The sequence below is a fragment of the Pyrgilauda ruficollis genome, unplaced genomic scaffold, assembly GCF_017590135.1.
Source record: "Pyrgilauda ruficollis isolate IOZ18807 unplaced genomic scaffold, ASM1759013v1 scaffold4, whole genome shotgun sequence".
NCBI lineage: Eukaryota > Metazoa > Chordata > Aves > Passeriformes > Passeridae > Pyrgilauda > Pyrgilauda ruficollis.
In genome coordinates this window covers 8,445,654-8,473,409 of record NW_024525489.1, presented here as the reverse complement: position 1 = coordinate 8,473,409, position 27,756 = coordinate 8,445,654, and the positions used below count along the sequence as shown (strand labels likewise).

Below are 27,756 nucleotides of genomic sequence, written 5' to 3'. Positions count from 1 at the left end.
CTGGGAGAAATATAAATGCAGGCCACCATTCTGCAAAACTTCACAAACCTAAGCCTTTGCATTCAGGCGCCATCTCACTGACTTTGCTGAAAAATCAAGGCCATTGATGTTAAAAGCACAGACAAGAACGTCTGCTCAAACTGATGTGTTTTAACTGTATTAGTTAATTATCCAGAAATTCTTCTTATGTCATGGAAATGCAGTTTGAACACTGGCAGGTAAATGCTCTTGCATTAAATAGGAAGGAATCAGTATTTGCTGTTGTATCTCTCTCATGAATGGGAGTGGCATGAGTAGGTGGGCTGCAGGCTCCCATTAATCTCTTACAAACAGGTGTTAAGAGGATTTACAGATTTACAATGAAAGCACTCACCCGATTGAGAGTTGCAACATTTCAGCAATTCTTCAGTCTTGGCTCATGGAAAAAGGACAAAGCCAACCAACCTCCACCTAGACCATGCTATTCCTTCAAGGATTTACAGCTCAGCACATCAAAGAAATGGTTTCAAGTCAAGGAAAAAGATCTATGGAGGAAACACTCGAAGCACTTTTTTAGAAAAAAAAGGTTCCATCTTTCACACAAGGGTGTCTTCTCCCCAGTCTTCAGCACACTGTGCAGTCCTTTTGTATATCCATGTGCGGGATCTCAGGACTCATGACGATATACCGAGAACTGGCATGTCATCATCATCCCAGAAAATTATTTCAGTTCATGAAGTGCTGCTAGGAGAAGGATTATAATTCCTCTCACCAAAAGACTCGACAGGCTATAAAGGAAGAGTACAAGGAAAAGTTAACCATCCCCTTTTCCTCACCCATAAAGCAGGAGCAACAGAATCTATATACATGTATAGAAGTTCTATATCTATAATATAGATTGTATACTTTAGTACGTATATATATATATATGTAGATAGGTATAGATCTGTTTATTATTATATACATACCTCAGGTCTGGTTAAAGCATGGCGTGGAGCAGAGGGAGTCTGTAGGGCTTTCATTCCACGGGAGAAGCAAACCATACCTCCTGCAGAAGGCAAAGTGTCCATGCAGACTGCAAAAGGCACTCAACAAACAATTTTGGTTTGTCACTCAAGTGCTTGGTTAATGATTCACCCTGAACAACCAAGAAAGGAAGAAGTGAGCTTGTCCTCCTTAAGTCCACTGGCTGCATTAAGAAGAAAGAGCTCAATGTGGAGCCAGTGCAAGAGAGAAACTTCCCACCTACAGTGCTGCAGGACGCTCTTTCCCAGGAACATGAACCGGGATTATGTGTCACAACAGCAGGTATGGCTTAAACAGGTATGGGCCAACCCAGCCACACGTGGACCTTGTGTCATATTTTTCATTAGCAGAACCCAGATCCTTTACACAGTAATTGCCTCCCAAATGAGGAAGCTGCAACATAAAAGGCATTTGGGTGACTTTCTGATGGGTGACTGCAGAGCCAACAGACTCATCTCCGTTCTTCCACACACTCAGGCTTGGAGTGCCTGCAAAATCCTTTCTTCCTCTTATGCCTCTGAAAGGCAGCATGGCCAGCCATTTTGCAGGGGATTTCAATAAAATTACACGCTTGATGTTTACATGTTTTTGCCCATGAGACAGCTTTGATATGCTTTGTGAAACACATGCTTTCACAGAAATCTGGGGAGGAAAACCACACTACCAAGAACAGTAAAATATTGTTCTGTTTGGAACAGACAATTTTAACAATACTGTTTTAATGGGAAGAGGATTTGGTAGATATTTTTAAATGCTGGCAGCAGGTTTTGCTAGACAAAATCTTATTATATCATTCATTGGATAGATTGCTAATCTGCAAAACCCCATCATTTGAGACCCAACAAATACCATTCTAATGTTAGAGAAATCCCTTGACTTCTCTGTACAGCTTTGAGACTGTGATGCAAGGTCAAGCCATTTGCAAGTGTAAAGTCTACCCAGTACTTAATTTTTCCAGGTGCAACTTGGTGCCACTTGGCTGTTTGAAGTTATTACAATGTTTCAACAGAGGACTGCACAGAATGACCATGTTCTCCTTCCCATCTAAGAGTTGCATGAGCAGATAAATGTTTCTGTGTTCAATAACTAAAATTAAGATTCCCTCTGCCTGTAGCCTCCTTCAAGAATGTTGCTATTCTGCCTGAGAAACCACATCCTGCTTTGCATCCTATGTGGATTCTTTCTGTCAACTGAGAGACGTCAAGCTCAGCAACCTTCCAGAACTGCTGAGAATCTCTTGAGAGTCTACAGTAAACATTTCTTTATGAACTGCATCAGCTATGATGAACTACACAATTCACACCACTCAGGAAAGTGTCTGGGACTGGCTTTCTAACCAATACAGACACAGGGGTGGACTTACTGGCCAATTATAATTTTTCCTAGAGAATGATGAGTATATCTTTTTCCCACTCAGAGCTATTGTTCCATGTTTTCCCAGGACTTCAGAGTGTGTCCAGCAGTCACTGTGCGGGAAATCCACTCAGGCTTACCAGGAAACTGGGAATCCTGGGTGCATTTATGCTATAGTCCATGTAACCTGCTGCTGCTAAGGGTATTACAAACATTTTGAAAGTCTTACTGCAGATATTGCTCATGGCTGCACAGTGCATTTTGCCCAAGTCTGATCCTGCTGGAAAACCATCCTACTCAGCTGGTACAATTCACACACATACAGTCAAGGACCTCCCAAAGCATCAGACAACCCACACAGCACCTCAGCCACATTCCCATCTTAGGCAAGGGAGATTCGACATTTCTTGAACAAAGTCCTGTATTTGCAAGTTCAAATAGATGCTACAGGCAGTAGTAGCATTACGAGTGCATTTGCAGACCAACTCCTTGAGATGCTCTGTCCCCACCTCCTGCATGCCTCAGCACATCAGGCAGTCAGACCCAAGTGCCTCTCAGAGCAGAGCACGAGCAGCTGGCCTCCAGCAAAGCTGACACAGACAGATCCCCTGAGTCTCACCATGCTGCACTTCGAGGATGTCTCATGGCTGCTTTGACTTGAAGGTGACCTTCACCCCACCTAATGAAACCAGCAGTAGGCTGAGGGCCAGGCTCGGCCAAAGCCTGTGTAAACATCTGCTGGGAATCAGTTAAATGGCCTTTTGCTGTGGAAAAGAAGTCCGACTTTGAAATCTGCCCTAGAGATCCGTAGCAGAGGGTGCCTTCTATGCACAGGCTGAGGCATCACGTCACAAGCAGTCTCAGCTGAACATGCCTATTTATGGTGGAAAGCTAAAGGTGCTATGAGTCAGGTGCCTGAACAGGGATCTCTAATTATACCTTCCAGCTACATGTAATATGTAAATATGCTATGTGGGCAGGAAATGTATGAAATAGGAAGGCATTTATGATAATTATTTTAAAAGAATTTTAAAAATATTTAAGTATTTGAACTTTATTTACAGCATGGTAAAAGCTGCTGCAAAGAGAGCTGGAAGTGAATAAACTCCTTACCCAGAACTCTCTTACAGGCCACTCAGCAAGATTAAGTGAATATCACTTTTCTGCATCAGTTTCTTTATTTTTTACAGCCACACCAGGCAAAACTGAACTGTTTAATAAACTGATCTGAGTTTTGCAGATGGAAAGGAATTTATAGAGCCTTGTATGATTTATAAAAATGTAATACAAGAGCATTTAAATTGTGGCTTCTTCTGACAAAGTGGACAAATTCCTGGATTTCTTGGTTGATGTTTATAGCAAATTAACCTACTAGGAAAAATGCTGAAGTGACAGCAACCAGAAGCAGAGCAGAGAGGCACAAGGGGGTGAGCAGAAGTGGTGAGAAGGCTCCCCAGGCTAGCATGTGCCCTGAGGAGAAGGTCTAGGATGACACTGGTGACAAACACAGTGGTCTACACGCTTTTGTCTGCTGTGTTCTGGGATGAGATCACCATATATGCCCATCCCTGGCCTGGCCACTGCTCCTTGGGGACAGCCTGCTCCTCTACTCCCAGCTCTGACTTGGGAGCCTGCAATGTAGGATATGGCTATGCAAACTCCAGGAAAACCATCTAAAATGGCCGCAACACAGCTGTCTGACCAGAAGGGGACTTCCCAATAAGGGATCAGAAGGTACTCAGGAGTATTTTAGAACAATCTCTGTAACAGATTTGAACCAAAGGGATGGGTTTGGACAGTGACTCATGGTGCCCAGTGCACAGCTGGAGCAGGACTGCATGTACAATTACAGTTATTAAAGCCAGCCAGCTATAAAAACTCACTGCTTCAAAGTGGCATCTGAGAAACCACAATTATTTCCCGTTCAAACTGTAGAAGAAAAATGTGGTATTTTTTGGTACCAGCATGCAGCAGTGTTTGCAACATCTGTACATGTTCAACTGAAAGGGAAATGGTGGGTTTTGACAAATTTAGGTTCCAATATTAAAAGTCTGTACTATAAAATTCATTAGCCATTAATAATTTGTGTTACAGATGCGACTTTAAGACCTTCACTGTCTGGGCAGGCTTTGGACACATGATACGGTCATACCCATGCTAAATGTCCATTCAGCAAGCCCTGATGTCATCTATCTCCTCCTTCCTAATTTAAGGGGGGAACAAAACTTACTGATATAATTACAATTTTCTAAAGAATAAAATTAATGCAAGGAAGTTGGGAAGCAGCAAAAAAACCCACGGTTGAAGTAAATTCCTAAATCAAGTGAAGAGAACCTTTGACAGCAACTGTGGCTCAAGGCTCCCACAACAATGAGAGCAGTGAAGCAAAGCCTTGTTCTTGACTTGTTTCCTGACATGCATCTGGGAACTCCTTGGATGGGGCTGGCATGAAACCTTCACGGCAGGATGATCACTCAGAGGCTTACAGCAGACACACCACAGAGAAGAAAAATGTCCCATACCTACTCTGGATAGATGGAACTATCATTTCAGAGGAGGTATCAAGGGAGAGGATTAAGAGTAAGGAACAATTTCATCTGATGTCCTTGGGCCAGCTAAGCTGCAGTGCTCCTTGTCTAGTGGGCAACTGCCCCAATGTTTTGGGGTTTAGCAGTTTTAAATAGTCAGGTAAACTGAATGTGGCAAGGAGGAATAGCCTGAAATAACAGTTGTGTGTGTATGATACTTGCCAGTATCCTCTGATAGTGAAATGATCTCTTTGGAGGGCTTACTACTTTTTCTAACAGCCCAAAAAGCTGTGAGGTACAAGCTGAGCCTTTTTCTCCTAGAAAATTTTACGCTGCTAGAATCACGCAGCCAACAAACAAAGAAAACTTGGAGCTTTTTATTCCAAGGCACCAAAAGGAAGCAAATTCCCTAGAGCGTTGTGGTAACAGACTGACTTTGCTGGAGCAATAAAGTCTGCACCCATTCAGCAGTCCCCAGTGCCTGTTTAAGTTTCCCAAAGAAGCTTGGGTGTTTCTGGGTTTGAGTTATCTCTGAATTCGGAAAACCAGAAGATAGCTGTTGACAGCATTTAGCTCACATAGGCACCATAAGGCGGCCAATGGTAATCCTACAACAGCACTACATCTCTGCTTATCTCCACATTTAGCAGAATATTTTCTCCTCTACTTCAAAGCATTCAGCCAGTCTCTAAGAGTATCTTTTAGTTTCATCACCTAGGCTGTGGTCTTTAAGGTATCAAGCCTGAAGACAAATATAATTTTTATGTGATAAATTCAGTATTTTCATGCCTCTCTGGCTTCAGGGAAGACTTTAAAACTCCGCAAATAATTCAGATTGCTTTAAATTTTTCTTTTCTAAAAAAACCTCTCGAATTTGAAAAAAACACGCTACTGAGGATTTTTGTTCCAGAAGTAACATATGTTAGATTAGTCTGACTTCCTTCACCATCACAAACAAAATTTAATGTAAATATGATGCCTATTCCGACTGTTATCTCTAGCTCTTATAACAGAAAAATTCTTTGGTTAATAGACTTTTCTTTATGTTCTATAGCTCAAAACACTACAGTATTCTCACTAGTTTTAATGTGTCTCTTCACACACAATAGACATTTCAGGTGTTGCCATTAAGGGACATTACTGTTTCACATAATAAATTGGTATAAATAGGAGATTCCATCCCAAAATGAGTAGTCCTATTAGGAATGTGAATGTGGGTATGCCCCAGTTTGCAGTGTAAAACACTGATATCGTAATTTGTAATATTAAAAGAACTGTTTCCACAGGCTTTCTCCTATGTGTCCATTTAACATTTTCAGGCAAAGTAAATGCTACATAAATCTTAACTAAATAGATTTAAGAACAAATCTAAAAAAAAACCCTAAAAACCAAAACAAACCCAAAACCACACAGAAATCCAAATGACCAAGCATCAGCATCAGAACAGCCGGTCCAGTCTATTTAAATTTCAACAATTGCAATAGGAAAGAAAAGGCAGTGAATTACTTACAGGTTGCCTCTGTGCCAGCTTCAAACAAACAAAAAAATTCAAGTTAGTTTTTAAATATGTCTACCTTTTTTTAGTCACAATTATACACAAGAGGCACAGAGACACAAAGGACCTCGTTCAAGTGACAATGTGTGTAAGTGAATTACCACACCCCCTGCTCACACAGCCCATCTTAATCATCTCAGAGAAGTTGAGCAGCCTTTCTGTTGCACAAGCTGGGATTATGATTAAAACTCTTTGAGGTGTGCCCTGAAACACCAAATATTGGGATGTGTGTACAGTTACCTGTGAGGTCCCTGCAGCTGGTTTCCCTCGCTGGAAGTCGTCAGGCCGAGCCTTTGGCCATCTCAGTATTGCCACAGCACGAGTTGTGCGTGAGGCCTTGGCCACGGCCTTGTAGGACTGCTTTTGGCAAACATGCTCCAGGATGACCACAGGTCTCATCCTAAAAAAGTTTGGCCGTAAATATGCAGGGAAGACCTGGGAGCAACAGGGAGCACTGACACTCTCTCCCAGGCTGGTTGCTGAGGACAAAGAGCGAGCTGGCTCAGCCCACACGCTACGTGATAATGTGACAGAGGGCGAGCACACAGGCAGCGTAACAGGCCACCGAACAGCACTGGATCCCAAGCCAGACGTGGTAAGCAAGGAATAAAGGAGACTCAAACTTTCTTTCCACAAATACATAACAAGAAATCTCTTATTTGGAGCAGTGACCTAATGCCAACACTGAACAAAGCACAGCTGTGTTCCTGGAAGACCATGGTCTTACGGAGAGAGTCCAGTGGAGCAGCTGTGGCCTCACAGCCATGCTGTGGGACATTTTAAGGAAAGAGGTAAGCCTGCACTATCTATGGCCACCTTCCCCATGTTGCAGCTTCCATGCAAACAACATTCAAATGCACAGCTCAAAAGCTGCAATAATTTGACAGGCTGGCTGAGTGGGGAGCTAGGGCTGTGGGTGCATTCCACAAGGTATTCCATGAATGCTTCCCAGCCCCCCACCACAGGCAGTGCTGCCTAACCCAGTCCACTGTTTCTGAGTCTACCTACCCCAGTTCTCACAATAAATCAAAACAGCCCCTCACAGCTTTCCCTTACATCCCCATTGTAAACTCATATTAATTTCTCATCTCACACAACAGCATTTAATCACTGTAGAATAAACCAATCGAATCAAGACAAAACATAAGTGATTAAAACCTGCAGCTTCAAATTCTGTATTTCTAGATCTACAAGCTCACCTACACAAATTCGTAGGTGACATGCTGATCCAGGTCTGGATCTCATACAAGGGGAATCCCAGCCCTGTCATTTTTAACCTGGGTTCCAGAACCAGTTGACCTAAACAGGAGCTGGCATGCAATGATCCTGATGGGTCACTTCCAACTCAATCCTATTCTATGATTCTATAACCCATCACACACATGCCAAGCACATCTTGTAACTTTCACCTAATATCTATGCTGACCAACAACTGCACATGACAGAGATACATACATGCAAGTTAAGTAAGCTGTAGAATTTGGAAGGTCATTCTGTACATAAACACATTGTAAGAAAGTTTTAAACTTCTTTTGCATGTTGAAGACATTTGCCTAAGGTCTTTCAGTCTTTTCCTCATCCATGCAAATAGATTGGCTTGGCACAGAGAAACATCCCCCCAAAGTACAACATCATTTTTACAGGAGCAACATCCATTTCCACAGACTCTCCACTTGGTAGACAACCCTACTATCCCTGGAATTTGAATAAATTATGAGGTGCAGTATTTTGCAGTCCCTTGGAGAGAGGGGAGCAGGGCACTGTTCTGATGAAAGCTCACATTCCTGGAAGCCCTCACATCAGCACACTCCGTGGTAAAGATGCAACCACACTTCCAGGTAGCTGCTTTCATTACCCAGTTCACCAGAGTAGTCCAAGCTTTGCTGAGTGGCATTTTAACCACACTTAATATTTTCATCTTCTCACTTTCATTATAGGTGGTGTCACAACCAGCTCTTTGGTTCAACAACCTTTAGATAAAAGAGCTGAGACCTGGACTTGCATTGTGGAAGGTGGTCCCAAAAAATTTCATGCTGTTCAAATAGAAAACTAAAAGGTTCCTCAATATCCAAGATAAAATGAGATGATTCAGATATGTGTATCAGCAGTTTTGGGAAAAACTGTAATTAGCACCAACCAAACTCAGATAAAACAGTAAAGCAAGTGTAAAAGGCAGTTTTGTCAAGAGAGAGGCAGTGCAAGGAGGGCCAGCTAGAAGGGCATGCATTGCTCACCCTTGTCATCAATTTGACAGCCAGCAGAATGGTTGCTATGGGCTCAGCCATCTGATCTTCATAGATGTCTAATCCAATTAAAATACTCGCTAAGGAAAGAGGCTTTAAAATGACATATAGAGATGAAAATTAAAAGGGAATGAAAGGAAATGTTTCTAAATCCATGGGATTTCTAACCATTGCAGGATGGAGGAGAAAAACAGTGTTTGAGCAGCAAGGAGGGCCACAAACAAACTTTTCACTAAGAAGCTCAGACATCAAACAGTGTGCCAGCAGGAAAGGGAAGAACATGTCCCTGCAGAGAAGTGATGACTAAACTTGAAGGAGAGAATCTAATTACTTGGCTTAAGCATTCACTGCTGCTGTTAATTAGGGTATCTCCCAACAGAAAAGCCAAGTCATGATTTAACACTGAGGACCATATGACTAAGGGCAATGAATAGAGCTTTGAGTGGAGATGCTGATTTAAAAGACGGTGAGCAACTCTGAAGCATAGTGTTGATCAGTGTCTACTAGATTGTTACTGATTAGTTAATTGCTTAGTTATTTTTGGCAAAACTTGCTGTACCACAACAAATTATAAGTTATTACTGAGTCAAATTAAAATGGACATAGTAAGACTAGACAGTGTTTTGAGAAAACCAAGAGGAGCCCTTTGAAACAACCTGAGGGAGGCAATTATACTGCAGAAATTCTCCTTAAACAAAACTGAAGGCAGCTCACTGCTCTGAGTGCAAATTGCTCATGATACGGGTACAGACATTATCTCTGTACTCCAGGAGAAGGCAGCCTGAGGAGAGCCCTCTTCCATTAGCCAAGGCAGATGGGCACAATCTCCTACCTTGTACATGATGAAGGGGATGCCAGAATTTGCCCTATTAAGATGGAGGGATTTGGTCTGTAGGCTTACTCAGGCAGGAGCCAAGTCAGATTCTCTCCTGTCACCCCAAGACTTCTGGCTAAAGGATGGTAGTAAAAGCTCTCTAACCACAGGGCATGGAAAGCAAGGTTGGCCACTAGATCCATTCTCTGCCTGGTCTGCAATGGGGATCAACTCTTGTCCCTAACCCCCTCTTTTTCCACCTACAATAGGTATCCCCAAGGAAGCCACGGAAGATTGAGCCACATTCAGAGCCTCAGACCATCCTAGGCTGCTTCATGAGGCGGCACTGGTCTGGGGAGGAGCATAAGGATAAGAAATGGAACCTTTGTGAAGAAGTTAAAATGGCTGGAAAGCAGGACTCAGGGTAAGCTCTGGAGGGCACCAGTGCCTGTGAAGCACATAGTGCATACAGCAAGTGATGACCTGCTGGAAAGTGACTTCCAAGGCATCCACCAAGGGCTGCAGCCAAGTAGTGCTTCAGGGCGGTGCTCAACCTCTCTGGGCAACTGTATCTGTGGAGCCCGTGCCAGTCTTAAATTCCAGCCAGAGATACCAGACACCTGAGAATTTAAGGAGGTCTTAAAGTGACACAGATACCAGTCTTGGAAATAGCTCTTTCGAAGTTTGTGCTGAACTATTTACAAGCCCTTTTCCTCTTCTTTTCCTTTACCCCCAATGTAACAAAACAAACAAACAATCAAACAAAAATCTAGTTGAGGTGACCCAGCATATAGATTAAGACTCCTTGAAGTATGGAATTAAGATGAAGCCAAAATCATTTAAAAAAAAAAAAAAAAAAAAAAAAAGCTGAAGCTGTTGCTGTTTAATGCAAACACTTGTGTTAAAGCTCTCCTCACAGAATGTTTCCCACTGGCTTTCTCCTAAACAGCATAAACACTGGCAGCACTCATCTGATGGTCAGCATTGACTCTACCACATCTGGAACAGTTTAAGCCACAGCCTTCATGCAAAGCCATGCCCACAAAGTCAGGAATGCAAACCTGCAGTTTAAAAGAAAAGCTTGATAGTTCAGGCTCAAATGGACATTTAAAAGAACAAGGATGAAAGCATCCTCCAGCCATAAGTACACAATGTGTGTCAGGCTGGGGGTGGAGAGGAGAGCATTGTCACAAGGACTGCTAGGGCAGAAAAGTGTTTAGCTGAAGTATCGAGGTGCCCACACGCCCGTAGTATGAATGGCTATACAAGCAACCACTTGAAGGGAAAGTCTGTCTTTTTTCCTCTTGGCACATAATGAAACTGAAGGCAAATGGTGCGTAAATAAAACAGGGCGCTTCTATAGTACAGAATGATAACAATCTCAGCAATTCCTTGGCTCATGCCGGGAAATTCTCCTCACACACTGCTTGCAGGTTTATCAGCCTTATCAGATTGGACACAAAAAATAAAATTACAAAAGCAAGAAGTCAAAAGCCAGTGTCTCCACAATGGAGCTTCTAAAGAGCAAACACCACTTTATGTGGGAAAACTCAAAGTATGGCTTAACAAAGTCTGGGTTAGACCATAAAGGGGATATGGCACTCAGTGCCACACCACTGCATCCCTATGTATCATGTGCGTCATGTCAGCCATCCCTGAGCAAAAACACTGAAGTGCAAATACACACACCTACCTCAGCTCTACCGCTCGCTGAAGGGAGAGTGTCACACACGTGATGCTCCTCACTAGAGCACAAACTGTTTCACACATGAATCAAGTATCATCATTCTTCTTCCACGAAAGGGAAATCTGAGCAGCATCACGTCCCACTTGCCCCACATCCAGCCAGTCTGATTCCAAGCAGTTCTTTGTGGTCTTGTGAAGTCTTTGTCCCACTCTTGAAATCAAGATGAATTTACTTATTCCTGCTAAAGTAACAGATGACAGCTACAACTAATGCTATCTGAAGATCAGAAACCCTGCAAATGGTGATTTTTATTCATTTGGTAACTTTATAGGAGAAGCTGTGAAACCCCCACTGAGGGTTTACAACCTTGACTTCCCAGATATCCTGCACCTGATGGGAGAGTGAAGTGAAAACAGTCTTCCAAACAGGTCATGTCACCATTATTTCATCTACACCCAAGCTATCAGATGTTGGGAAGCTCAGATGTGAAACCACCCTAATGCTCCTCACATCACCACCTGCTTTGGAGGTGAAGTGACAACACTGTTTTATGGATCCGTTTGTCCAGGTCCTCTGTGTTCAGTGGCAGCAATGTCACTTCAGCAATCTCTACTGTGCTTAGAACTCCTGCATTCAATCTAGGTAACCAAATAAATGCTTAGTGGATACTTCGAAGCCCAAGAAAAACCCTATAGGAAAGGATTCTGCCCTGCACAACTTATGCTAGTGTAACAGACAAGTTCTTGGCAGGGCCTCTCCTACATGTATTCTATATATTGACATGTTGTCTTCTATATACCTGCCAAGCCACAACACAACAGCTTTCTAAGAGACTCCTAAAATTCCCTTTCCTAGGAAAGTGATGCAGAAGATACTGATATTAGGAACTTTAGCTTCAGAATACCTGGTGATTTGAAACCCTTTTGAAGTATTACTGTGCCTGTATTTTCCTCAGCTAAATACATAAAATACTTACTATAATATTAAGATATCTGCTATAAGTTTTACAGAATGTGAGATTAATATTTCAAATCCTCCACTACAACAGGGGAATCAATATTTACATAACTTTCACTTCTTAATCAATTACAGATTTATTTCACGTGAGTTTAAGACACATAGGCTTCTCCATGTACCAATGAAGCTAAAACTACAAGGGTGATGTCTATATAAAACAGCCAATACCACATGGTTTGTTTTCAGGGTTTCAGTTTTCTATTAGTTCACCAGTGATGAGATATAAATACTCCAATGAAGCCTAGACTAAATGTATTTTTAGGAGCAGTGGTCTAGAAAATATATAATTAACAAATTAAGAAGCCCAAAATAGTTCCACAGAGCAGCCCACGACACTTCTTCAGCTTGTCACATGATTGTTGCTGTGCCCAGCTATAACTGCTCACCAGCAGCATTTTGCTCAGTTTTCATAATTAGCTATAGGGTTTGCACTACTTTGCTTTCGAAGCAGCTCCCATCAGGCACAGAGGAGAAACGCTCTCACTTTACAGGATGACATCTACATCTGTTCCTGAGTTTGTGCCCATGTGGGCTGTGCTCCAGAAGACACGTCTATGTCACAAAAACATGTCCTTAGCCCACAGCTGGAGAGACAAACACTTTAAGTGATTTAAGTGAAAACTCATTAAAATAATTGATGAATTTCAGAGAGTGATAAAACTTCTGAAGACAACAACTATCAGTTTGTGGATCTCTTCACTCAAGTATTTTAGGTGAAAGAGAAAAGGACTCTAACATGAGTTACTGATTACTTATTGTTCTTGACATGTGCAACTAAATACTTGTAAAACTATGCATTTACAGCATGGACTTAAACTCATTAAACCCACAACTTTTTGCTCCCAAACAAATATAAAAAGAAAGCAATATGGCAGTTTATACCCCGTTTATTAAGACAGAGCCATCTATTACTTAATACACTGGTTGGGTAGCCATAAATCACATTATTTTCTTACTCTATTAAGATGCAAGACAGTTTGGCAACCAAATAACAAAGACAAATTAGGCAGGGTGGAGAAACATTTAAGCTGCAGTGAGTTAAAAAACATCTAAGTTCGGGAGACCTAAACCAGCACAGTTATACAAGGTGCTGGCATCGGGTGACGCTCGGCACGGCGTGCTTGCCAGCCAACTCCTCGAGTGCCCAGCGGGCCTGCCAGGCCCCTTCAACTGGAATGTCAGAAAAGGTCCAGGGACCGTCTGGATGCCACTTTTTTGGACATCTACCAAAGAGCGCACCACCAAAGCTACAGTTTTCTGTGTAGGGATCGCATAGTTCTTTGTAAGAATGAAGGCTTCTGGTAAGAAAGTTTATAGTGCAATCTGAATTAATTTGTGCCCACAGTGTCATTATTCATTTCCCCAAAACAGTTTAAATATAATTGTGTAGGAATTAGATGTCTCTGTAAAGCTATTACAAAGCAGTGCTTATGCAGTTGGTGACTACATAGATTCAATTTTAATAAATATATCTCTTCAAGCTTTTGCAAAACCACAAGTACGAAAGCAAGAAGTGACAAAGCAGCCAAGTGCTTCCGTATCTTCCGAACGCTATTAAAATTCTCAGGGCTCTAAGGAGTTCAGATACCCTGTCACACAGGAAGCACACCGCGTGTTCAGTTTAACAGCTGCTCAGGGAAGAGCAAAACCTATTTCTGCTTCCTCTAAGCCAACGTGCCACCAAGTTACAGCTCCTGCTGAGAAGTCAGAGAGGCTGCTTTACTCCAGACAAGCAAGTTCAGATACGTTTCTGCTTGTCAGCATAGCTGTGTGCTTAACATGGAAATTTGTAACGTGAGCTGTATTGCGCAGAGTTACACACTTTTTTTCCTACTGAAGACAAAAAAGGGTCAAGCACCAGGAGCTTCAGCTCATAAATTCATTGTGTTGGCTCTAGGGAACCTCGCTGGTAACAGCTGTAGCCTTAATGCAAATTTACAAAGTGAACACTTACTCAGCTCAAAAAGCATACACACAAGTTACCCTGATAACAACAAATACAGTATCAGGTTAACATCCTGTTGATAGACAGCTTTTGTAAATGGAATTATTTTATAAAATCATAAATGGCAATGCTTCATTGAAATAACAGATTTAATTTGCTTCTTGAAACAACTATTCTTAAATCAGTCTGGCAATATGCAAGCAAATTAAGTAAGAGCACCAGATTTTTTTTCAGTTTTCAAAAGATTGTATGGTTTAAGTCATCAAGAGATTGTTTGGGTTTTGATTTTTCTTTTTTAAAGAGTTTTGATTTAAGACAGTAACAGAGAAAACTTCTAAAAAGCATCTTCAAAAGATCCTTATCTCATTGCAAAACATTCACTTTATGTATTTTGACATAAAAACATCAAACCTTTTTCTTTTCAAAGTCCTCATCAGGAGCATTTTCAGTTTAAAAAAAATGCTTAAAATTCAGACATTTGAAGTGAACTACATTCAACAGATACAACTCATGGTCAAGCTAAATGATTTCTCTGTACATCAATACTGCAAAAAGGAAAAGAGCAATTAGCAGTGTTACACCATGCTCCATAGGAATTAATACTTTAAAAGCCAACTGATTTGATTTCTATTTAAAAATAAACAGGTATGAAAAATCTCTTTTGGTCACAGTCCAGATACAACTGTTTAGGTAAGTTTGACGACAGCAGGAAAAAACACACCAATCAACTGGTCATAATATATAAGTGCAGGTGAAGATACAAATAAAATAGTCCTTTTAATTGCAAAGCATGCCATACACAGACAGAAAACAGACAGAATTTTTAGAATTCCAATATATTAATGCTCACCATATTGGCGCACTTCAGTAGCTTCAAAAGAGACCATGAATGTAAACATGCTTGGAGGCATCTTATTACATATAAATATACATGTGCCAGATACTTGCAGACTAAGGTTTGGCACATACGTGCTCGCTTCACAACAAAACTTTCAGAACATGAGGCTCAAAAAATGCTTTCATAATTTTAAATGTAAGCTTTAAATATTTTAAGTGGTGAAATGCTACTTTAGAAAAGAATCAACTAAGATTCAGTTCATATTTTTTCCATTAAATACTGTCTTTCAAGATGATAACTTTGGAAAAAAAAACCCAAAACCATGATGCCTGCAGATATATCTCTCTGGTACTCTGACAGTTGTCAATGTCTGACAATGTCAACTTCTGACAATGTCAACTTCTGTCTTACATGCAATTCTGCAGCAGAGAAAAGTTTTAAAGCATTCTGCAAATATTTTAGCTCACACATGGAGACTGGAGCAAACAGGTTTTTTACTACAGAAATTCAGAATCCTTGCTTGTTTCTAAGTAGTGCCAAACCTTTAAGTTAAATATGGACCTAAGGATTTGAGTGACATCTGTAAGTCTTGACTTCATATTGTCAAACTACAGATGAACAGACACATCTTTTCACAACTCTATGCTTCTGATTTAATGACTATCATTTTGTAAGCAGCAAGTCTTCAAATGCAAATAAAATTTAGAAGTACATAAATGCAAAACATTAATTAGCAAATTATTTTCTTCACAAGTTCCATTCTGACAAGTAAATTATACAGACAAGTCTACTTGCCTTACAAGTATTTTCAAGAGTTATGCATTTAAAACTGATAAACACCATAGACCTGATGAAACTGCTAAGAGAGCCTAAACTCATAGACCCTTCCTGGATACTCAAAGTATAGTATATTTTCCTTTCTCCAATTCCACAGGGACATAAAATACCTTTGGTAAGATTCCTCACAAAACCCTCCTACAGAGTAAGCACCTTCTATAGCTCTTTCTTGCTGAAACAAGAATCACCTCAAAAAACCACTTGACAAGACTGAGGCTCAAAAACTCATCTGTCATGTAACCAAATTATATTGGAATAATACAAGAGTACCTTTTTACATTGAATCCTACTTTTAAATTAAAAAAAAAAATAAAGCTGTGGTTTGTGCACCTCTTTAAGACATGTTTAAGGTTTTCTAAATGAAACCAGAATGAGAAACACAAATGAGAAATCAACTATTTGCATTCTCCACCTACTAGCATTTTAATGCCTTTAGAACTGAAAATGTATTCATTAAGAAATACATTGCAACTGGAATAGTCAACACTCAAGTCCACCAAAATTTAAAAAGTGATTCATTTTAGCATAACCACACTAGCAAATTATTCTGTGTATTTCAGTGAAGCAGAGCTTTAAAAAAGTTGTAGAGAAATAGATAATTCCTTTTTGTGTTTTAGGGGAGCAAATCTCTCAATAAAGATTGTTTATACAAATGCAAGAGCAAACTTTCTGAGATAAGGGTTTGGGGTTTTTATTTTTTTTTCCCAAAGATTCCACCACGTGATTAAAAATTAGATGAATGTGTATTCCTGACCACATTGACAATGTCACAGCTAGTTCATGACAAGCAACTGCAACAAGTCTAAATGAAAAACAAGTCCCTACACCGGGACAAAGCTTGGTTGCAGGCTGACTGTATGACACTAATATTGAAAGCAAGAATTGAAGTAAACTCATCTGGCATTCAGATCTGACTGAGGGAACAGTGAGAACGACACAGTGAAGGTACACTTAGGTGCAATTTCATGCTGGTGACTTTTTCCTCTTTTTATGCTTAGAGCAGATTTTAAACCAAGAGTTGCATATCCAATGACACATACACAATTCAAAACTTAAGAGACCAAGAGCACAGTTGTACACATAATTACATAAACTTAGTATTTACATATTCTAAACAAAGCTCCATTTTAACAGTTGAAGTCTTTTAACACATGAAAGAAGATAATCTACTACAAAGAATGCATAACGGGATCACAAACTTTCCACAAGCATATAAACACATGTTTTAAAGTGCTTTCTGGGTGCTTCAGATTAACCCCTCGCAGTACGAGCTATTATGTAGTGCTGTTCCAGTCATTACAAAATTATTTAAATCACTCCCCTTCAGGTGCATTGTGAGTTCAGGAATAATGACAACACCATTGATTTAAAAGCTTTAGGCTCTACCAACATAAATGTATACACTACTTAGGTTCAGATGAAGTTGTCAAATACTTTGGTTTATCATAGCTTGGGATAAATATTTGATAGAACAAAAATTGCACCTCTCCACTCGAGTTTGTTTTTTTTTTTTTTTAACTAAAAAAATACCCCAACATAAATTGACAGTATTCTTTGGTAAAAACAGGACATTTGGCCAGCTTGTGTGTACATCTATTTATCAAAATAGCCTAAAAGTGAACAAATGCCACTGCTGTACTGTCAATTTACAGGAATAAGCATTCCTCAGTGGGGAGTATTAAAATATTAACCTTAGCAGTTACCTATATAACAAGCTGAAACACCTTCAGCAACCATTGCAGGGGATCAATAATGTTTTAGAACACTTTTTGCTTAACATTTATCCTTTGCATTACAAAAACCTGTAAAATGCTCTATGCCTGCAGACAAGTCCACTACCTTGCAGTGACTACAGAAACGTTATTCAATGGTGTACACTGTCAAGTTGCTGTAACAAAAACCAGGAATAAGATGTGTTGACCAACTAATATTCAACTGCACAGGACTTGTGCATTACCTATCCTAAATACTAAGAAACACCTATTAAAAATTCATTTAACTGCTACAAGTTACGTGAATATATAAAAACAGAGCAGATATACAAGTATAACACTGAACATACTGTACTTTATTAGCACAAAAAGCCAGAACAAGGCACAGCAAGCAGAAAAATACATCAATAGAAGGGTTAGTGTAGCATACAAGAATAACGTTTATTGTACTTGCAGCCAAAATGGTTCCTACCTCGCACAGGTCACTGCCATAGAGAAGTAAGAAATAAAATACTGTAGCAGCTGGTAAAGAAACTAGGGAGCACTCAGAATTGGTACAAAACATTAAACAGGGGTCAGGGCATTCCAACAAAATTTTAGTGCAAAATATCTAAGATAGAACTACTTTTAAGTTCCATCTCCAAGTAAATAAGCAAACAGAAGTTAGAATCTTGTTTCTAAGTAATCTGTTGAAACTATTATCAGTGCATATTACTTTAAAACATTTTTAAAAGCGCAGATGGAAAGATATTTACAAATAAAGTGTACCAGTACCTTTGAAACCTGACATTTGCTTCAGATATGTCAGATTTTGTACTCTGATTATAATAATTCAACCATTTTTCATGTTCTCCATAAAAATATCAGACAACTTTAAATAATTAAGAATTTTTTTCTTGTCACTATTACCTTCCGTTGTAAGTTACTAGCAGTCAGGTCACCAAAATCTGTTTTGGAAAAAACCCACAACCTTCTGTTTCACAGCAATAATCTAATTCTGCATCCTACCACAGAAGCAGCAATTCACACTGGAAGGTATTTTAACTGTCTGCGACAGTATTACTTTTACTAACAATGCCACTTAAATCTCCAAGTGTTTGTAACAGAATTACAGTACTGAGCAGGCATATTCAAGTCTTAATGATTAGGAAACCTTATACACTGTGAAAAGCATGATTCATCTGTTAGCATCAAAGCACCATTAACTCTTAATGGACTGCTTCTAATGAACTGCTCTTCATTATAAGAAAATATTCACTAGTATTTGGAAACTTGTTTGTGAGCTAAATTATTACTTTGAGTTGAGGAAAGTTTTCAAGAAGAGAATTTAAAAAAAAATACTTCAAATATTAGCAAAAATGCCCCTCTGATAAAGCCTTTCTTTAATAGCATTACATGAATGCCCCATGGGAAATGCCTCATAGTTTCTTCATCCAATTACTACAGCTATAAAAGGGAAACAAAATATTTAGAAATTAGCAAAAATATTTTCATTAGGCCTTAATGAAAAACGTGCAGAATTGTGTCTGCTTATTGTTTCCAAGAGGCATCAACTTAGTTTGATTAACAGCAGGCAGCATCTGACAGGATACTAACACTCAGCTTAAATAGGGTATTGCAGAAAAGCTAGACGTCATCGGTGCGCTTGCTGCAGTTAAACTGTAATACACAAAAAAAAAAAAGCATGTTCCAGAAGCTTATTTTGAATTTCATTTACTTTGTTTTTATAGGTTCCCGCTCCAGCCATCGCACCCTGACTTTTTGTTTATAGTGATACTCCTTTAGAAAGTCTTGCAACATTGAGGGTAGGGGAAGGTCATCGATTCCATCGTATGTAGTGCACCTGCAGATTACCGCCCGGCAGATATACTGCAGACTAAAGGGGAAGGTCCTGTTCAGAGATACAGTAAGCAATGGTTCAAAGAACATGCAAGAGCTGGGGTCCTTGTAGTGTTCCAGAAGCCCCGTAACGGTGGAGGAGTGGAACACACAGGGGTCATGGGCATCAAAGCTGAAGTTGTGGTTCCACTGCTCAATGCGTGCGTGCAGCGAGCGGTTGTAGCGGCGGAAGCTCACCGAGAAGAGGTAGTCCTCCTGTGCAGAATCCCTGAGCAAGAAAGTGCCTTCGGGTTTACCCTCCAGAAGCGCTTCTGCTTCGTAGCGGTCCATGACGCCCCAGTAACACGGGTTACCTGTGATCTGGAGCAAGTCTGGCACGAGGCAGTGGATGTAATCGATCTGAGTGTGCACTTTCCAAGCCCCCTGCCTGCTGATATGGCCATGGCTCTCTCCTGACATCTGACGCTGCTTCTGCCGGCGCGACTGCAGGCAAAGCGTTGTTGTGTCCTCTTCGGAGTCACAGTTCCCTGGAGGTGTTATGGTTTTGTCCCCAGTCAGCTCAGTCATACCAGGGGCTAACTTTGGTCCCAGTTTATACAAGGGATTTACCTGTGCTGTAGCTTCAAAAGTGTGTATTTGGGCATTGGGAGGGGGATCAACCCCTTCTTCAATACTAAGCCTACGTCTCTCTCTGAGTCTGTCTTCTTCATCTTCTGTGGAAACCAAGGAAGGGTCAAACGTGTCAAAGAAAGTTGAATGAGGGCTCACAGGTGCTGTGTGTTGTTTAATCAGATGCCACTTCTGGGCCAGATCTGAGCCTGCAGGAAAAGGGCATTTCTCCAGCATTAGTTCAGAGAGATGGATCTTTCTTTTGTTAGAAAACAGAGGTTTGGACTGTTTGCTGTAAGTTCTCATGGGAAAACACAGCCCAACAGTATCTTGGAGACGCTGTCGCAGAGAACGGCTACCTACTGTCCTGCTGGACACTGCGTCCATGTCATGGACTGAGCTCACCCCGTACCTTCTCTCCCTCCTCTGCAAACCACTCCGTGTTCTACCAAACCTTTTTTCAGTATCCAAGGAGCTCTGTGTTTTGGTAGAGCAGGAATGCTTCTTCTTCCCACCCCAAGGAGCATGCCGAGAATAAGAGTCCCTTCGAGCAAGCCTGGCTCCTGTGGTGACACATGAGTCATTCTCTTTCTCAATGCTTATTTCAACAATCTGAGGAATTTCTGTGACACAGTTTTGGTTCCGCCTTGCTGAATTCTTTGAAGGACTTAAGCCTAATTGCAAAGCAATGTTTTCTCTCAAAGGGCTGCTGGGCTGTTGTTGAGTCAAGTCAGTTATCTGGATGGCTTTCTCTTTACCAGATGAGCAATTATTGGAGTTCACAACTATACTCTCATTTTGGCTTCCACCCTCATGACTAAAGAGGTTCTGGCACCTGTATTTGAAATTGTTCCACATCTTTCCCACTTTATCCATGGATTATGTTATCTAAATCAAGAGGAGAAGAAATATTAAAATAAAAACATAGTTTTAAAACATGAGGATATATCTTCAGTTATCAATTAAGTTACAGACCCAAGATGACTATTATTAACTGAATGCAATACATTTTTAAAAGTGCCCTAGTCTTTGTAGGGTTATTTGGAAGCAAGATGCGTCACACCATTTTGACATTTAGAAAAATATCCATATTTTTTAATATTTTCTAAATGAGTATTTAGAAAAATCACCACAAAGAAAGTGTTTAGGAAATTGCAAACATTTCATTTACAAGCAGGCCCTCCTATTTTTCTGTAGGCATGTAGGTAGGTCTGCATAGTTGTATTTGATGAATAGGAAATACACAGTCTAAAATTCTTCATTTAAGAAAGAATTTTTAAGTCATATGTTAGGTATGACTCCCGATAAGCTTCCAATAAGCAGCAGTAGAACAAATCCTGAATAAGAACTGTTCAAGTCACTCCGAACTAGGAGAGCCGTTAGTAAAATCCAGCAAGTGCACTGCAAATGCCCAGATGCACCTTGTAAAAACGAAAGCTCCAGCTGCACACCACATAAATTCCAAGATATAGCTTTGTAAGATTAAAAGAATTAGCACAAAAATAGAAATTTAGGGGGGGGAAAAAGTATTCATCCATGTTAGATGAGACAATCACCAAAAGACAATTTTAGAATTATAAAGTCTCTGATATTTTAATATAAGCCATACGAAACAGCTGAAAAAAACCCCACCAATCAATGGTCAGCTTTATTACTTAAGATATAAAAGAATGAAAGAGCCCAAGGAGCTTTTCTATCTTTAGTAAGAACACTTAAAAAGAAAGCAGCTCCACAGCAGAAACACGATGACAGTGAATCATGGAGATACTGTAAAAAGATAAAAACATTAGCAGTGTGTATTCTGCAACTACATCTTTAGAAACTGAGTTTGATAATTGGAACAAGACTGCCAAAATTACAGTACTGCCCTAGGACAGAGAGAAACAGGCTAATTCTGTACTAAAAAAAAGTCAGGCAATGCCAAACTAAATTAGATCTAATTAAGTTCTGAGAGAAGTGCTAAACTTAAAATACTAAAATACGTCATCTGATCTAATTTAACTCTTTATGGAAACTGCTCTGTTCTTTGGAAACATATTATTTTGCAGCAACACTCCTCTGTTGCTGCACTACTTTTCTGTTCATAACTGGAGAGCAATCTGAAGCAGTGACTAAATGCACTGGGACTCATGACATAAAGTGGATGATAAACAAGCAGGCAATGCTCTGGTGATCCAGCCTACAAGTCCTTACAACAGGAGCACAGCTGTAAGCCTACAACTTTATAGCAGAATCCACTGAGAGTGGAGAAGAGTCAGAGGCATAGCTTACATGAGAAACATGAAAGAGACTGAATTGTAACACCTGACAAACAAAAGCTTTCTTTCTCACTCTGTCATCAGATGATCCAGCAAACCCAGCGAGCGAGGTACCCAACTGCACTGAGTAAGACCATAAGGATTGAGTGCGGATGAGGGAGCTGGGGGGAAGGAGGAAATCAGGCCTTCAGTCTCTGAAGGTTACTGGCACAAGTTACCTACAACACAGTGCTAAAGGACAATCTGCACAGCACCCATGCGGTCACTAAGGAGGCAGACACTCGCAGAGCAATGTTACACATAGATGATGTTACACAGTTCCATGTATACATAAAGACTGTAAGCAAATGAGCAAAGAATCTCCCTGATTAAATTAAAAAAATCCTTAAATTATTTTTCTTTCTGGAGTTGTCTGGATCAAGCTGGGGAAATTCTAGGAGCAGCAGAACTACTAAAGTCAGACCACACAGAAATTTGCAGGAAGCACCCAACATGTATCATGTCACTGCAATGATCATAGCTGTTTGTGGTGTCTCAGAATACCCATGCTGACCATGAAGAAGCACATGTTTGCTGGCTGCCAGCCTGTCAAAACAAGATATACAAGGTTGACTTCTACACTTTTGTCTCAAGTTGCAAGTTTTTTATTCTCTTCCTCGTCAGAGAGATGTTTAAAATTTTTGGGAAGAGAAAAGAATGAGATACTATATAAACTCCATTCCTTTGGCAAGTCAGGCTAGAAAATGTACACATTTTTGTGACAATTAATTGGAATTACTTTTCTATCCAAACAATCACATGCTATTCAGTGGTGTCTTTTATTCTGAAATTGTTCTTTATTGCTCTTCCTTTGCACTACTAGTCTAAAACATCTTAGACTGTTAGACAGGTGGAAAGTTCTCTACATGTGCCCAGAAAGCTTCAAGAACAAATAAAAATAAAAACCAACAAAACACTCCACCCACAACCCCCCCAGCATACTGGCTTGACAGACTGTACTTTTCAGAAGTTAAATTTAAAAGGTTAAGTACTTTTTGTCACACTCAAGAAAATAAAGATACCTTTCTTACCCAGAAAAGCAAATGAGTCACTGTGTCTTGTCTTGAGAATATACCTCAACATGAACTTGCTAGATTCCTTCTTTGACTTGTGGACATGTTTACTACAAAGGGAAAAGCAGAAATTTTATTAATAGTTAGAATATCTTTTCATTTAGACACTTACCATTAATCACTGACATCAAAGGGATATTTTACTATTTATTTCTGAAATGTGTCCATTTAATTGCCTGCTCTTTATATATTTTTAATGCATATGAACATAAAGAAAAAGCTTCACAGAACTTGCTTTTTCTATATATTAAAAACATTTGTAAGTACAGTCATGGGGAAAACTCTGAACTAAAACTTTTGACAACCAAGAGCAAAGCCACAGTATCTGGATCATTGAAGTGCCAGGCACAATGGGCATAATCAAGCCTATGAAATGGTTTCCCCACATTTCGGTCTCAAGTTGTGGCTGGAAGTACTGTCAGATCACCACATACTGTCTCTCCTCCTTGTTTCCAGCTGCTACATCACATCAAAAGGCAGCTAAAAATACACACTTTTCTAATATTACTTTTCCAGGTAAGCAACTGCTGGACTCTCCACAAGGATGTTATATGATTGTGAAGCAAGAGCAATATGAACCACGATTCTAAAAATGGGAAAGTGGAATACAAGACAAGTTCTTTATTAAAAGAGTAGGTCAGCACTTCCCTAAAATAATCATCATTGTTTTTCAGAAATCCAAGAGGAGTTGAGGGATTTAATATGCTCACACCACTGTCAGAAACCTAACAGTAACGGAACAGAGAAGATTAATTTGCTTCTCCCTGCTAGATTTAAGCCCAGGATAGCAGTAAGAGTTAACAAAAAACTTTGGGAACTTCTATTACAGCTTTACACACAGAACAGGAAGAAAAATATTGAAATGTGATGCACATGTACTTCAACAAAAAGCTACAGGGTTAAGAATCACTAGGTGGATATTAAAAGTTAATATTCCTAGGTAGAAAATCCAGAGCAATGGCAGGAAAGTCCAAGTATTACTAGTTTCCATTCCCTTCTGGAGGCACTAAAATTGCTGAAACATTTTTAAAGTTAGGCTATACTATTGCTATTGAGATTCCATAAAAGTAATCTTTTCAGAGAGCAACAGTGTGACAAGTGCAAAGTATTTATACCAGATGAACATCAAAGCACAAGTACAGTTCTTCTGCAACTGTAACATTACTCTCATGTCTTTTGTTCTGCATTGTGTTCCTAGCAAGTCTACAAACACAAGACAGTCAAGCCTATTAAAATATGTTCAGTGCAAGGCCTTGACAGAGCAAATGCAAGGTGAAGTTGCTAGAATAAGGGCTTTCCAACTTTAAAGAAAACCTTACTCGAAACATTAGCTCATTCAGCCCCCTGAAGTTCATCTTCATTATAAACAAAACCAGCAATGCTGTTTTACAGGGCACAGGTGGCAAAGGGGCTGCATGCAAACCATTTTAACTCATCAAAAATTCAAAAAAACCCACATGGATGCTTATCCTGAAGTGTCATGCTTAATGGCACTAGCTTTATATATCCCCATTCTTCTCGATTCTGCTAAGAAACATGAGCAGTCAATACACCACCTATCACATCACCACTGCCAGGCAGCTGACACAGCCTGTTGAACAAACTGCCAGGTGGCTCCAGGAGGGAGTGGTTTCTTTGGGAACCAGCCTTCACTAATGGAAAACAGGTCCTTGAATTTGGACAAATTGTCTCAGTTAAACATCTCAGACTTGTGTTAGAATAAAAGTTGAGTCACTGGTAAAGTATTTAAAATTCAACCTAGTGATTTTAAATTACTTTAAATCAATGTGCAACAGATGTGCGGTTTCACAGATTTCTTGTGGCAGCACTAAGCTTAACAAAACAAAAAATTGTTTCTGAACTGGTTCTAAAGCCATCCTCGTTTTACAAAGGAGCACTGCCAGTGGTTATTCTAGCCTAAACAGGAAATCCATTTCATTCCATCAAATTCCACAAAGTGAATTCAACCATTTGTAGATTTTCTAAGAAAAAAAAAAAATTTTTTCTAAGAAAAATAGAAGTTCTGCTGACGTTCTTAACATAATCTCTTTTCAACTAAAAATTATTTCTACCTACTTTGAACTGGCATAAATGATCTTAAAAATAACAGATAATAAGCACTCTATAGGGATTACAGAAGCAATGAGCAGCAATACCTTAGTGCTATATTCCCATTTGCAGTAAATTTAGAGACATTCAAATGCATGAAGATTGCATGAGTGTAGTCTTCAAGTATTCTGAGTGCACAAATGCTGAGACAACAAAGGTTTTAAGCAATATGATAAAGCTACAGTTATGACTTGTTTGTAATCCTAAAATACCACATATTAACAGATTACTGTGAAAATTCAGACCATTCTTTCCAGAAATGTCACAAGATCTAGGCAGACCTTTCTGCCTGTGACTTCGTAGGAACACTATTCAAAGTCAAGGCTGTGCTCTTTCTGAAAGATAATACACTCGTTTCACTCACAGTTCACCCAATTTAAAATTTGCTCAGTATGGTTTATTATATTCAAAGTATTAACTCCTAACAATGTACCATCTTCACAAAAGATGATACACTGCACAAAGTATGATACCTTACAGAACAGGCTCAAAAAAAAAAGAACCTACATGATTATTTGTTTTGTTATTTTTGTAAGACAATAGCTTCAAAACACTGAAGGATAACAAGGTCAAAACATTGAAGGAATACAAAACCAGACACTTACAAGTCAAAAACCCAGTAACCTGACAGGAGAAGGAAAAGAGGGCAGGGAAAGAAATCAGTCTCCCTGCTCCTTGCACACTGTTCAGCTCAATGTTAGCTGGAGCCTCCACAGGCAAACCAGCTACCACATTCCATGACCCTGGTGCATGGACCACAGAGGTCCATGCACCATGGAGGTACAAGCAAAAGACTGAAAGGAAACGCTGCTTCTGTTTGTGTAATTCCTTAAAATTATTTGCTTTGCAGTGACAAGAGACTCTTGTTAAAGACATCTGCTTCCATTAAGGGATGCTTGCTGAAGAGGTCACTGTCCCATCTGTGCGCTGCCAAATGCCCACAGCAGGCTCCTGCTGTAGGGATGCACTGAGGGAGCTGCTCCCATCAGCGCTCCTCAACCTTATTCAGTCAAAGTGAGGAAGGCTGGCATCTGAAGGAAACCCCTACATCTGAAGTAACCCACTTGAGGAAGGAAGGGCAGTACTAAGGATTACAAAGCAATTTCCTCCCTTCCAATGCACATTCCAGAAATAATGAATTACTACTGTAATACTAGAGATAACGTTTCTTAAAAACATGGAATTTGTTGGCTCAAGAGGAACCATGCATTTTTCTACACACACAAAAATGTGCTCACTGCAGACAGCTCAAAGAGCTGATCTAGAGGCCTGGAAAGAAAAGGTGGCTGCTTTTTTTTTTTAACTAAACAAGGTAAAGGGGCCAAGTGTCTCAAGTGCTCATGAAAGCCTTATTAGGATGAAGTACTACTGGTTTTTAACTATTAGGCTTTGATAAATTGTGCAGTTGTGTAGGAAGATGAATACAAAGGTCTGAATCCCCAAACCAAAATTCACACCTGCCAGAAGAGGTAAAGATACAGAGCTACAATTCCAACAACACACAGAATTGGCCTAAGTCATCACTGCAACCAAAAGAAATGGCGTCAGCCTCTTCCTGGCCACCTGTGCTGGTGCAGGAGGTGGTCTGTACACCATATGGCTGCTCAGTCAACCAGCTCAAGGAACTGATCCAGACTAAAATGAATTCTCAGAAAAAAGTCTCAATCATTTACTCCATCTGGTTTATGACTTCTGTACAAACATTCAAGTTAACACATGGGAGGAGCAGATGAGGAGGGAGGAAGCAGCAGCCAGGGCAAGACTGCTTCCCTCCACAGCAGCACTGGTTAGTTCTGCTGAACTTATTAAATTCTTAGATAGCTAGTTTGAAGAGAAATCTCCATTCTCAACTGTGGGGCTCTGGCTGCAAAGAAAGAGATTAGGACTCTACTTAAGATGCTGCTTTGAACACTTGTATTGAAAGTTCCACCACTGAAAACCTTTACTTCAAAAATTAAATGCTGAGTTGGCTTGATGCATTCTGCTAAAACACAAGGAAAGCTGAAAGTTTCAAGGACTTAAGCTGGCAGATTGTCAAGTCAAAGCCAAATAACGATATTTTGCCATTGCTCCAACCTGGAGTAAGAAGTAAACTCCTCCCCCTCCTTGGTGCAGATTTGCATTGAGCAAAAAGCAGTCTTAGCCTGGACAGCTGATGTTCTGCCAGTTTCTTCCCAAGCAGCTATACATTGGTAACTTCAGTCCAAAAATACTGCTCCAAATCTTTGAATAGTGAGAACATTCTTGTAAGCCCCTTACTAGGCTTTGGGTTTCCAAATGGACAATTTTGGGACT

At 40.0% G+C, this 27,756-nt stretch overlaps 1 protein-coding gene across 1 annotated transcript in view; it reads right to left on the bottom strand.

Annotated features, from left to right (window-relative positions):
- Nucleotides 1-14,281: 14,281 nt before the first annotated feature.
- Nucleotides 14,282-27,756, bottom strand: part of SOCS5 (suppressor of cytokine signaling 5) — a 32,572-nt gene continuing 19,097 nt past the window's right edge. Inside the window, exons 2-3 of the mRNA XM_041477041.1 lie at nucleotides 23,311-23,402; nucleotides 14,282-20,870 (exon numbers count right to left, since the gene is read on the bottom strand). Of these exons, the coding sequence (XP_041332975.1) occupies nucleotides 19,248-20,858 (1,611 nt within the window). The 5' untranslated portion in view covers nucleotides 20,859-20,870; nucleotides 23,311-23,402 and the 3' untranslated portion in view covers nucleotides 14,282-19,247. The remainder of the gene's footprint in view (nucleotides 20,871-23,310; nucleotides 23,403-27,756) is intronic.